Source organism: Nymphaea colorata, chromosome 11 (genome assembly GCF_008831285.2).
Source record: "Nymphaea colorata isolate Beijing-Zhang1983 chromosome 11, ASM883128v2, whole genome shotgun sequence".
Taxonomy (NCBI): Eukaryota; Viridiplantae; Streptophyta; class Magnoliopsida; order Nymphaeales; family Nymphaeaceae; genus Nymphaea; species Nymphaea colorata.
Genome location: NC_045148.1, coordinates 2,203,123 through 2,216,747, shown reverse-complemented (window position 1 = coordinate 2,216,747; position 13,625 = coordinate 2,203,123). Strand labels below are relative to the sequence as shown.

The window sequence follows — 13,625 nt, the reverse complement described above, 5'->3', positions numbered from 1 at the left end:
CAAATAATGTGTTACTTTTTTAGACCATAAATTAATTCATGTTATGATGTGTTACTCTTTTAGTCTACAAATGATGAGAAGTATCATATCCAAATTAAACATGCATAGTAGGTCTACCTAGGCCCCGAAACAAGACAAAACATTAAAAGCATAAGGATATGACTTTTGAAAGGTTTATACACAAAAATGGTTTTCTTAAGTAAGACAGAGAGAGAGACGATAAAATGAGAATCCATCGCAAAATTTGGGAACAAGAAGTTCCTTACATACAAGAACAAGCCGTAAAAACAAAACATAAGAATGAAATATACAAGACAGTAACACAATAAAAAGGGAGGAGATGAGTAGATACACAACAACAAGCAAAAAAAAGTGCCATAACCGAATAACAAAATGGACATCAACCAGTATAAGGCGTGCCATAAAAAGAAGGAAAGAAATAATGCCCAGAAACAGTAGTGGTCCACGAGCAGTAGAAAATAGTTTGGATTTAGTGGACAAGAACCGGGGATGACCGGAATGATACCAACCATCTTATTCCTTTTAAAACCCTTAACTCGCCAGCAAGGCCAACCATGCATATATATATCCTTAATTTGGCTAGCTGCCTTGCAAATTCAGTGAACAAGAAAATTGAGAGGTTTTACAGGAATTTGAAGGTGTTGGAGCCCATAGTTATCAAAGGGATGTATTTAATGGAGAATCTCCCTTTCCAGCAAACGATTTCTTGGAAGCATCTTGTTAAAGCAAGGACCTTGATTATCGCTTGTCTCACAGGAAAAAAGAAAAAATTTTAACATCATAACTGCACTTGTAGGGAAGCCAGGTTGTGTGGATAAACTTTACAAGTCCTTCTAGTGACTGAGTGAGCCGGAAAGAACCTCCCAGAACCCAGACTTTGCCTGTACACCGTTGGGAGGGTGAATAGGAAGTTTTAATCAACTTTGAGCTTAAATATGTTTCTTTAAATAATAAAATAATTAAAGGAGACCTTAATAATTTCAAAATTTTCTATAGCAGAAAAATCAATGTCTTCCATAAAAAACAACATGAATCGAATATGCATGTTTTATATATATATATATATATATATATATATATATATATATATATATATGTATATTTCATAAATACATGAAGTCATCTGTTTTTGAAAAAAAAAAGTGATATGGTTTTTTGTCTTTGATATAAGTGGCCTGGTCAAAGATATGAAGCAACATTAAAGCGTATTTATTAGCGCCATCTTTACTCATGGCTGTGAAAGTTTAGACTCAGATTTGAATTTAAACGGCCCCTTTTTTCTTAGGGAGTGTTTGGATGACACTCCAAAACCAGGTTTTTGAATGTAAAATCTGGGTTTGCTATCCAAACGAGGTTTTTGAAGCATTTGGATGCTATCAAAACTGGGTTCGAAAAAAAATTTCAGAATAAGGTTTTTAAAAATCATTTAAAATTGATCAGGGCTCGGTTTTTATAAAAAAAGGTTTTCAAAAAACCGGATCAGATGTAAGTGTGATCCAAACGCCCCACTTAGCCAAATAAGTTACCTTTTCTGTTGCACTCCGTGGAGGACGATAGTGTTGGATCAATATTGAATTTAAAGATCAAAATCCGGTCGTGCTTTAAAGATCTGGACCCGGAAACGACATAATTTGATCTGGATCGGATGCATCACTGTAACCGACACGCCTTTTGCGCTTGTATAAGGCAACTTTGGTGACCCAAATTGATTAATTCCGATATTAATTTATCGGGAAATTTCTATCCAGTGAATCTTTTTTAGGTATAATTCTTAATAGGGGCTTCGTTTTTGTTGACAACTGCTATAACAGGGTCATGTTTAAATTTTTGCAGAAGGATTTTTTTTAATTCTAATTCTACCCCCATAGAAGGAGTCTTTCATTTAACCAACCAGAGCATTTTGGTCATTTTAGTGTATAACATATGGCCTTTTATAATAGGTCATGACAAACCTGCTCTGCCAAACAAGGCCTACCATTGCTATTAGATAATTGACTCTTGTTGAAACAAAGGCTGCCATCATTCATAACATTAGAGTGAAGAAAATTTTTATCTTAAGAGATAGAAATACTCAATCAGTCAAGCCAACTTGAACTCGACTCAAACTAGTTCAATTGAACTTGACTCGAGCTCCATTCATAATTTAAAAAAGTCAAGTTCAAGCTTAGTTGATAACTTGAGTTTGAATTCAACTAGATTAGACTAGTTTAACGCTAATACTAAGTTTTGTAATTGCAAAAACTTAAAATGGCTAAAATACAAACGTAGAAAGATTAAGCATAAAATATATATTGAAGGACACGAGCTTAAATGAGTAGAGCATGAGCTTGGACTCAGTAAACGAATCGAGGACAAGCCAAGTTATATGTAACTAGAATTGAGTTCGAGCTGGCCGAGCTCGAGCTCAACGGGTACTCACCCGTTGGACCTCCTTATTAAGAGGTCAGCGTTGAAATACATAGGGTACTCGAGCCTCTTTTTGGGGCAGTTTTTGGTAAAAGTGAGGTTAAAATCAAAAGAACAAAATTTGAGCCTGTAATGGGGATTTGTTGTCAAAATACTGGGCGCTGTAATAAAAAATTTCCTAATTTATTTCCGGAAGGTTCAGCCTTGAACATACATAGAGATTCAAGGCTCATTCCGGCAACGTTTCTTTGCATGTGACCCTTCTCCGTCGACATTCCCGTCCCCTTCCGTTCCGTCTGATTTCTCCCGTCTTCCACAGACGCCCCAGCTTGGTATTCCGCAAAATGCTTTCTAGAATCCTCTTCCTGGTGGCTGTCGCCGGAATATTCCAACTCTCGTGGGGATACGATCGCCCTCCTCCTCGGAAAAACGTTGCCGTTAAACTGGCCGATGATGATGATCCCTCTCCTCAACAGGTTAGGTTTCCCTGTTTAATTAGTTCTTGTATCGTCGAGGAGATTATTTCCCTTAAGAAGAAAACATTTCAGAACTTGGTTTGAATGTTTCTCCTCGTCTGGACTCTGGATGCTCGAGTTTGTCTTCGTAGCCTTCTAAACCTATGCGCTCATTCACAGCTTATCCCACTGCGTCTGATCAACATCTCGGTTGGGGTTTACAAATAGTTTTTGAGTTTTGGTTGATAGGTTGCTTGAGTATTACTGTTCCTTCAAATTCTGAGGAGAAGAATGAAATCAGAAGAATAAATCCTCTGAACCATATGAGAGACGGAGAGACAAGCCATCTTTATATGTTGAAAGAAAGAATAGTACTACTTACCAGAATCAATCAAAATCTCAATGTTACAAGAGACTTAACTACGTTTTTGCGGCCAGAAGAAGGGAGAGGGTGTCACGGGGGTGCCGCTTGGCAGGTTGGAGTGTAGTGAAGCACAGAGACAAAAACACGAAGACAAAATTTCCAATGGCTACCATTGAGATCTCCTTTTCGATACAATTCTTGCAACACCAAGGACTCAGATTCTGGAAACATAGAGAGATTATGATCAAACGATGCCAAAATTGTCGTTCCTCAAAGCAGGACGAGGCGTCACGCTTTATTAGCAGATCTGCTGTTCTCTCAAATATAAAATCTTGGGGAGATCTCTATCTGCTGACCCACCCCTTGGTTACAAAATTTCCAAAATATGTCTTACGTTTCTGAGTTATTTGCTGTTTATTTGCCATTGGATAAAACTTCCTGCTAGTGCTTTGTCATATTAACAGATGTAAAGATTCGCACCTTTCTGTATTATTCTTTCAAGTTCTAAAAGTAATTGCCGACTCTAGTGAAGCGAATAAAGATGGTATACTTTTGTTTTCTGTCGAGCCTGAGCTTTTAATCTTTATTCTTTTATAGTCACAGATACGTCCAAGACAATTGTGTCGAGCACGGCGTTTCCCTGGACAGTTGCGGCCAGGCGATAAAGCACCATTAGTTTAAACTTTAGGGCCCGTTCAGGTTTGTTATTGTTTTATAAATTAGCTACCCTAAAAAATTGAGGTACATTCATAAAACATTTACTAAAGTGCCTTAATTTTGAAACTATATATGTAAAAAAGTTACATATAACATTTACTAAAGTGCCTTAATTTTGAAACTATATATGTAAAAAAGTTACATATAACATTTACTAAAGTGCCTTAAAAAAGTTACATATAGCTTTATTTGCCAAAAGAAACCCCGAAGAACAGAGCATACTTACCAAAACTAAGTACAAGTTGAACAAATACTATAAACAAAACCAAAATGCTCATGACAAAAGAAAGGAAGCCAACCATATGAGGGATGAGTAGGGTCGTCGATGTTGGCCAAATGTCCATGTTTTATTTCCATTTGTGTGGGTGAGAGGTAGTTGAAATTTTCAACTGCAGGATCATATATATATATATATATATATATATATATATATATATATATATATATATATATATGTATATATATATATTGTAGTCTTCATGAAATATGTATTGTTGAATATGTGAACTCGATATAGGTTGTTGAATCAACTTAATTAACTGTACCCAAAACAAGATGTAAAAGGTCATTTTTTCAAAGGAGTGAGCGACAACTGCGCCTTTGATTGTGAAAATATAGCTTTATATGTTACATTGTCAACTACCTTTGAAGTTGATGGGATGACTCTCACCAGTTTTATGTGGTTTTCGCATTTACTTACAGTGGCGGGCTAAAGGGCACTAATTCAAAAGGACTTGGACCTTTCAAGTCCGTAGCAAAATGATTGAGGGGAACTATATATTAAGAATATATAAATATGCACATGTTTGGGGTCAACCAACCCTTAAACAAAGAAATTTGGTGCGACTGTGTGATTAACTGCCCATACAAGCCCCACATGTAGCTCCTCTCCCTCTCTCTCTCTCTCTCTCTCTCTCTCTCTCTCTCTCTCTCTCTATATATATATATATATATATATATATATATATATATATATATATATAGCTTGCACGATCAATAAAATCAAACAATTGGATCTTGGAAAAAGTAGAAATGTCAAAATCAACACAATATGCTTAACTATTATGCATATCTACACTCATACACAGCCAAAGAGAGCAGCAGGTAAGTGATGGATGTGCTGATTAAATCTCTGGTTTTATATCAAGTAGATAATTTTGTTGTGTTTGTTGATCTACCGCAAAGAAGTATGAAATGGACTCATGAAATTTTGTCAAGCTGACATCATATTGATAGATTTCTGGTTTCTAAATTTCGCTTTTCTTATTACATATGAATAATAACAGTTGGAAACATGTTCAGGTCCATATATCCTTGGTTGGGAGAGACAGCATGAGAATTTCATGGATTACAAATGATGATTCTCTAGCTTTAGTAGAGTATGGCACGTCTCCATGGGCCTTTGATAGATCTGCAACCGGAGATACTTCTACGTATCGCTACTTCCTCTACAAATCCGGTCAAATACACAACGTAGTTATTGGCCCCTTGGATCCAGATACGATCTACTATTATCGTTGTGGTGGTGCTCCAAACAAAATGTACAGCTTAAAAACTCCACCTGCTCAGCTGCCCATCAAGTTTGCAGTATCAGGTAGGTGAAAGAGGAGAAGTTGCTACCAATTTCCGCATCTCTCTCTATAATTCTATGAGTTACAGCAACAAGATATTTCCATTGGCTTAATTCGATTCTCAAAACTCGTTCTGGATTTTCTAAAAACTGCTTTCAGGGTAGTATTTCAATGAAACTTAAATACTACAGAAAGAAAGAAGGTAAACTCCCACTCTAGATCATTAGCAAATTACAGAGAAAAAAATGCCATTCAGATTCACTTGACCATGAATTCGATTTAGATCATAGAGTCTTGATTTAGAACATAATTTTTAACTCTAGATTCTGAAATGGATTACTACCAAATTTCTCTAATGGCTTGTACATGGAACCAAAATGCAGGTGACTTGGGCCAGACTGAATGGACCCACTCAACACTCCAACACATTGCAGAATCTAATTATGATGTGCTGCTCCTCCCTGGTGACTTGTCTTATGCCGACACTTACCAGCCGCTGTGGGACTCATTTGGGCTCCTGGTCGAGCCACTGTCCAGCAGTCGGCCATGGATGGTGACTCAAGGCAACCATGAGATTGAGAAGATCCCACTTATCACCAGACACCCATTCAAATCCTACAATGCTAGGTGGCGAATGCCGTATGAAGAGAGCAACTCAACCTCCAATCTCTATTACTCATTCGACATGCCACGTGTTCACATCGTCATGCTCGGCTCGTACGCCGACTTCGAAATCGGCTCGGACCAGTACAAGTGGCTTCAAGCTGACTTGGCTAACGTCGATAGGGAGAGAACACCTTGGCTGGTAGCTCTGCTGCATGCACCATGGTACAATTCTAATAGTGCTCACCAAGGAGAAGGAGAGGACATGAGGGTGGCAATGGAGAGTCTGCTCTATGATGCACATGTGGATGTCGTGTTTGCAGGGCATGTCCATGCCTATGAACGCACTGTAAGTTCCCTAACAAATCTTTTCTTGAATCAAGATCGGTATAGGCAACTTTTAGAGTTCATGGAGATCACGATCAAAGTAAACCAAAACTTGTTAGATCGTTTTACAAACATATTTGCCCGTAAAGCAGATTTAATCGTCGGATTGAACTTAATAAGAAGGAAAAGCAAGCTTTCGTATTGGACGAAACCATGAAAATACTAGGAAAAAAAGTCCTTTATTGAGTGATAGTTTTAGTCCGGCCCAATTGTAACACTAAAAGCTTGTTTGATAGCAAGAACACTTTGTGAGTTTATAAATTCATTAAAAAACAATGAATATCGTACATCTTTAGAGTAGATTCATAGAATATTCTTGTTGTCACTATGTTATCCTACATCTTTAGGGTATATTCATAAAATATTCTTGTTGTCACTATGTATGACTTGTTTGACAAATGAAATAGTTTTTCATTGTTTCATAAAGTTGGGATAGATTCATAAAACACCTTTTAATAACAGTTGTATAATGTTCTTTACATTGAAAATGTAACTACAAACTACAAGTATTTCATTAATTCTCTAGAGGGAAAGAACGTCAGTGAAACCTTTAGTGACAGAACTTATAGTGCACAGAAAATGCTGCTGAAGGTCGTGCTGGTTATGGTTTAAATCGTGATCACAGGCCTTCGGGCCACTGCAAGTAAAAACGCCAATAGAACATATTGGTGAAAGAAATTTAATGCGGCTGCACACATGCCATATGTCAACCACTCTAGTGAAAGAAGCAGCGGCATACTTTTCGGCGATGCCAGTACAATCTGTCGCTCTTTAAGGCAGCAGCAGTACTGATCTGGTTCTTTAAAGCAGCTGAACTGCCTCTGCGTGCGTTATCTTGGAACGCTGCTGTTCCACTCCCTCAACAACAGCTCGAGGAGGCGAGCGCCGAACTCTTCTGCAAGTTTCTTCCAATTAATTTGCCTTTCTGACAATGCAGCATACAACACTTTCTCTGTGGCACTTTCCTCTCCATTGCTGAAAAAGAAGCTTTGGCATCTTGTTACTGCCATTAAATGGTGGTTGGCAATGAGATTATTCTTACTCGAGCAACTCCACAATTTCAGTAGACAAATGCCTAATGCCACCATCGCTTTGTTTCATCTTTCACTGATATACAACACGAAAGCAGACAATTGGCTGGTTTTATATGAAGTGAAAAGATGGTAATCGCGTTGACATGAAGATCTTAATTGAATTGCTGATGCGTCTCTTTTGTTGATCACAGGATCGAGTGTATAATGGAACATTGGACAGCTGCGGCCCTGTGCACATCACCATTGGAGATGGTGGCAACAGAGAAGGCCTAGCAACAGAGTAAGCATCATCTCCCTGCCCACTACTTAAATAGATCAGGTTGGGAAGTAAGCCGTTAGGATCAGATTTTACTAATCAAATTCTATGTAATCGGGCTCAAATTCTGAGTAGATTTTCTCAAAACTGAATTTGCATCCGTTAATCATATGAAATTGGATCAAATCTTTGTTGGATCCAACCAGAAATAGGACCAGAATTTAGATTCAATCATGAAACTGCAAACTGTATCTGAATCTAGTTAAGTATTGGATCTAAATTTGTTCACCAGATCTAACTAAACGGATGCAAACTTCGATCCCCATTCACAAACTTTCCATCTTAGAGATCAAAGATGCTCAGAGACTCTCAGACTTGAGATCACCACACACTTGTTTAAGCATCATCACACATGTCCAAACTTTAGCATAAAATTTTTTAGCCGGATCAAACTTTTACTGGACTGGATTCAATTTAGACCGGACCTCTGATGTGCTCTCTCTCTCTCTCTCTCTCTAGGTTTATGGATCCGAAACCGGAATGGTCAGTCTTCAGGGAAGCAAGCTTTGGACACGGACTGCTGCAGGTGGAGAACGACACCCACGCCGGGTGGACATGGCACCGCAACGACTACGACGAATCAGTTGTAGCAGATCGGGTCTGGCTGACTAGATCTTGGGGTCTGAACCAGTGTACTGCCAACGTACATTGACCCTATCCAGGGACGACACTGTTTGATGCTTTACAGCGCAAAAGTTGCAGACCCCTCGCGGGGAAAGATTTGAACGAGACTCGATCTCTTTTTTATATTCATCAGCGCAAAAAGATGCAAACACGGAGTCAGACAATCTTTGAACGATCCACATTCCGCAGCCACGAGATCCTTTCGATCTTCTCCTGTGTCGAAATGATTCGGGGACCACGAAAATTATTTGTTTTTTCTTTTTTTCGTTTTTAATTTTATTTTCTAAAGAAAACCCCGGAAAGGGAAAAATCGGAGCTCTTGCAAATCTCGAGAGAAAATGTCGTGCGAAATTTTAGTCCGGCGATTGTTTTTTCCGGTCGAGAGAGGGGGCGATGATGGCGATGACGGTGGGCGCGTCGGCGATCGCAGCTTCAACCCATCATTGCGATTTACGAATCTCGGTCGCCATGATCATCATCATCATCACCATCATTGATTATCGCGGGGGTCATCATTATGAATGTCAGCATTGATCATCATGGACCATCATCACCGCCATAGCGAATCGCCTTCCACCAGGTTCAGAAGGGCCGGAAAAGAGGGCGAGAGAGATCATGAAGATGGGTCTTAATTGAAGCACGAGTCTGTGGGGAGAGAGAGTGGAGGGGAAGACTAAAAGGGGCGGAAGCAGAGGGCACGCTGATCAGAGGCGCAAATGCTTTGTCTGATCATCGCCGACTTCGCCTCCGCTTCCGCCTCCTCTCCTTCGTCGTCTTCTTCCTCCCCCCCCCCCCCTTCTGCTTCTTCCCCCTCATGATTATGGCCCTCCCATGAGCTCGCCGACGACTCATCATTATCTTGTGGGCTGGTGAGTTCATCATCATGTTCATCATCATCATCATGGATGCTCATGATGATGAAGATGGCCCTGTCCCTGTCCTTGTCCCCCTTCTCCTCCTCCCTATTTCTACCCCTCCGCAGTCTCCCTCTCCCCTCCCCAACCCAATCGCCAGTCAACAGAAGAGGAAGAAGGAGAAGAAGTCGCAAGAAAGAAGAGAAGAAGTTCCAGAGACAGTCCACAGGAAGGTCTCAATCTCTCTCTCTCTCTCTCTCTCTGCCTCTCTCTTATCGATCCTTCCATCTTTTGAGATGCACGCTTTATAGTGGATAGAGAGCTTCCTTCTTAGTTCTTTCCCCCCTCCTTCGGCCGTCCATCTTGAGATGGGTGGCTCAGAGCCGTTTAGAAAACGTTATTCTGCCGATATTTCCCTCAAAATAACGTTAAATTGAACTTACGGTCTTACTGAAAGATTTTTCGTTCTTCATATGCTTGGTATGATTTTTCTGGTTTCCCCTTTGTCGACGTTACTTGCATATCTTTACGAGCCGCGTATTGGGTACAGGCCAGAAATCGACGTGATTTTAACGTTCCTCTTTTTTAACGTTATATTATAACAACGTTACAGGTGGTCATCAATGGAGAGGCTGAACCTGAAGCTGTACCTGCAGAATCGTTACATGGTGGAGGAGAACGAGAGACTGAGGAAGAAGGCCATCCTCTTGCACCAGGAGAGGCAGGCTCTACTGACCGAGCTCAAGAAGCAGAGGGTCCACAAGCCGAGCCCAAACCCTAACCCTGGACCCAGCCCGAGCCTCGCCCTGGGACTCAGTCTGGACCCGAGCGCTGGTTCCAGCGACCGCTTCGCCAATGGCAACACAAACAAGGCTCACAAACCCTAGGTCCGGCCACAGTGGAAGATTTTGCGGTTACAAAACCCTTGGAGAAAGTTGGGGGGGTCATAAACCCTAGGTGGTGCAACTTATAAAAACATTTAGTTACAAAAACGTTAGTTTATTTTCTTTAAACTTACTGTTAGTATTGGGAATGTCATGGATCAATGTGGGAATAGTTAGATCGAATGAGAACAAAATATCACACTTGGAAAGTAAAGAAGAACTTGCGATGTTTTGCACTGAAACTTTTCAGTTTGCTTTCATTATGCCGTTATTTTCCTGTTCTTGTGTACTTGACTGCGAATTTATCCGCACGTACTGGGGGGTTTCGCGTTATTTTGCTGGGTGATATTGTCTCAAGGATTCGATCTCCTAATTGGATCCAGTTTTTACAATCAAACACGCCCTAACTGAGATATCAATGTTAAACGAACTCCATTAGGGGATGGTAGTTATGTTCCGAAATAGTATTATTCTCCACATTACAATGAATAATAACTCTATGGTTTATTATTATTATTTTTATTTCTTCTAAGGTTTACTTAATTTATTTGTTTCTGTTTTCTACATGGGACAAATTCTCTCATGAAAGATAAAATATCTTAGGAGGAAAACCAAAATAACGAGCTCCATCGCTATCTGGGCCTATGAAATTTGCGTTGCTCTTAATTCTAGATATGGTAGAGCGGATACCGAATGAAAATCTAGACTCAAAGTTAGTCCAATCTAACAGGCTTAAATGGTTGAATTTAGAATCAAAAATACCATTTTTTAAGAAATTGAAATTATTACACAAACAGGGTATTTTGTTTCTAGAATTAGGAAACTAAAACCTGAAATTTTGATTCCGTTTGAGGAGGAATTGAATTCCATTCTTGAATCAAAATTTCAAACAATCAAATGGATTAAAGGGAGATCGATCTCTTTTTCCACTAATTCTTGTCTATAATAGAATATCTGGTTGACACAAATCTGAGACTTTTTCTGCACAAAAAACAAATCATTCATCTCTGGCCAAATGATCAATTATCCCAACTCCGTTCCTCTGTCCAAGAGTTCTACCATTTCCAATACTCCATCTTACCAAGTATTTGATTTCCTCCCCCCCCGCCCAGCGAAACCTTTTCCTCGCCTTTTCCAATACCAAGCCTGTGTTTGATAGAATTGGATCTTAGACCCGGAATTTTTGTTACTTAGAACAGTTTCTTGTAACTTCTTCCTCGATTCATTCATAAGCCTTACGAACTGCGTTGGATTTAGAGTTTCAGCCATTGTCATGAAGTTTTTGTATGCCAATAAATCTGATTTGAATTTGATATCCGACTGAACTTATTCAGAAAAATCAGATATGAAAACAAGCCTCTTATCCGATTGAGAAATCGGACTGGATTTGAACTTAAGAAAGGACAATTCAATCAGCTTCAGATTCAGATATGTATGAATATCCAATCAAATTGGGGATTCAATTCAAAGCACGTTTGGTTTTAAATAAATATTCTATATCCTGTATTCTAATCGACTGGATTCAGATATGAACATAAAAATCAGATTTCGGATTTGGATTCAAATATGACTTTTCTTCATTTATATTCGAATCCAAACATCTAAATATCCAGAAAAACAAATCGAGTATATGCAATTCGAATTTGATCCATTGACATCCAATTTTCACTTAGTTTTCGTTTTCTAGAATTTGGGTTGAACGTTTTAAATTGGTAATTTGATTTGCAATTTATGGTAGACCTTTGCTTCCATCTCGGGAATTACCTAGAACTAAAATCAATAGCTTTGATAAACAAAATAGTTACAAAAGTCTCATTTAGTTATGTTTTTCGTGATTGAATTTTCTTGAACTTACCGAGCTATCAAATCGTTGCACCATAAGTATTGAAACTATAATTAGGCCCTCCTCATGAAAAAATTCTGGGTCCAACCCCTACTTGCTACTCTGTTCGCTATTCTGCGATTCATTCAATTCAAATCACCGCTATTACTGAGATCCGCCAAACTAAGAGCACGAGCTCGTGTGAGAGTGGGATAATTAGGTCGTTACAACTTACAATCTCCATTAATAAACTTTGAAAAACTGGTTTATTTAATTGTGCTTAGACTAATAATCTAGGTAATTCTCCAAAAAACTTGGACGCCACGAAATTGGAGCAGGCTGGTGGCGATTTGATCAATTATGAGAATATGGAGGCCTTGAAATCAACTCTAGTACAACTCAGGTGAGCTATTTGGCGATGAGAACAGTTTGCTACTGTTTTATTAATATGCCTTAAAGATTACCCTACTATAGCACAGTGTTATATAAATTTGCTTCAATCTTTTGAACAGATTTATAGAACAATAATAAATTGTTATTATTGTCAAACACCCCCTGAGATAGGAATTGCAAATAAGGGGGAGATCAATGAATTGAAATAATTCCTGGTCTAGATTGAAGCGTGGTTATTTAAGCAACTATAGTTGGTTCATTGTTTCGGTATTGCCTTTCATTTCACTCTTCGCATTAAAGGAAGTGCAGGTCCAATTTCTTTGACATGCACAAATTTGAAACTTTGCAGTTTACTTCATCTCGTCTGTTTCCACTTCCTTTTTTACTTCATCTGCATCTCTTTCAAGGCGAGGGGTCAACTTCTTCGACCTTTTGATCACTCGAAGAAACTGATATATATATATATATAAAGAGAGAGAGAGAGAGAGAGAGAGAAATGAAAGGCGTAAATGTCTTGGGATTATCTGATTGCGAACTTTGAGTGCCTGAATTTGATGAAAAAAAAAAAAAGTAGATCGGAGTCCATACCTTATCAAGAAACTACTGGACTTAACTTGCCTAGCTGAATTGAAATCTAACTTCACATGAATTGCATGTAGGGATGTCAATGGATCAGATTTGAATTAGATATAACCTTAACCATATTCACTTTTTTTTTATATTTATATATTCCGCTTTCAATTCAAATTCAAATAAAAAAAAAAACCGTATCCAAATCCAAAATCTGATTTCACTATCCAAAAACATTCGTTTCCGAATCATGACCTGAACTTTGATACGAATTTGGCCGATTTTCAAAACATAAGAACCTTAGATATAGAATATTTGGTTAAAAACAAATTTGAGCTGAATCTGTATCCAAATCCGACTGGATATTTATGTATATCTGGATCAAATGCTATTTCTTAAATTTGAATCTGATCTGATTTCCTAATCAGATTTTTAAAGTTTTTGTTCATTTCCGATTTTTTTGAAACAGTTGGGTTGGATATCAGATCCAAATCAAATGTATTGACATCCCTAATTGACTTGATCCCAGATCCAAACCATACCATAGGGCTTGTGTCCATATCTATGATTTCTGATCAATAAATGAGTGCGCGCAATTCCAACC

At 38.6% G+C, this 13,625-nt stretch overlaps 2 protein-coding genes across 2 annotated transcripts; both read left to right on the top strand.

Moving 5' to 3' along the window:
* Window positions 1-2,653: 2,653 nt before the first annotated feature.
* Window positions 2,654-8,770, top strand: LOC116265017 (probable purple acid phosphatase 20). Its single transcript, XM_031645529.2, has 5 exons — window positions 2,654-2,903; window positions 5,266-5,557; window positions 5,918-6,486; window positions 7,750-7,838; window positions 8,334-8,770. The coding sequence occupies exons 1-5, from the start codon at window positions 2,772-2,774 to the stop codon at window positions 8,524-8,526; spliced, it is 1,275 nt and encodes a 424-aa protein (XP_031501389.1). The 5' UTR covers window positions 2,654-2,771; the 3' UTR covers window positions 8,527-8,770.
* Window positions 8,771-9,288: 518 nt separating this feature from the next.
* LOC116265018 (protein LITTLE ZIPPER 1-like) lies at window positions 9,289-10,496 on the top strand. Its single transcript, XM_031645531.2, has 2 exons — window positions 9,289-9,585; window positions 9,966-10,496. Exons 1-2 carry the CDS (start codon window positions 9,404-9,406, stop codon window positions 10,237-10,239), a joined length of 456 nt encoding a protein of 151 aa, XP_031501391.1. The 5' UTR covers window positions 9,289-9,403; the 3' UTR covers window positions 10,240-10,496.
* The last annotated feature ends 3,129 nt before the right edge of the window (window positions 10,497-13,625 follow it).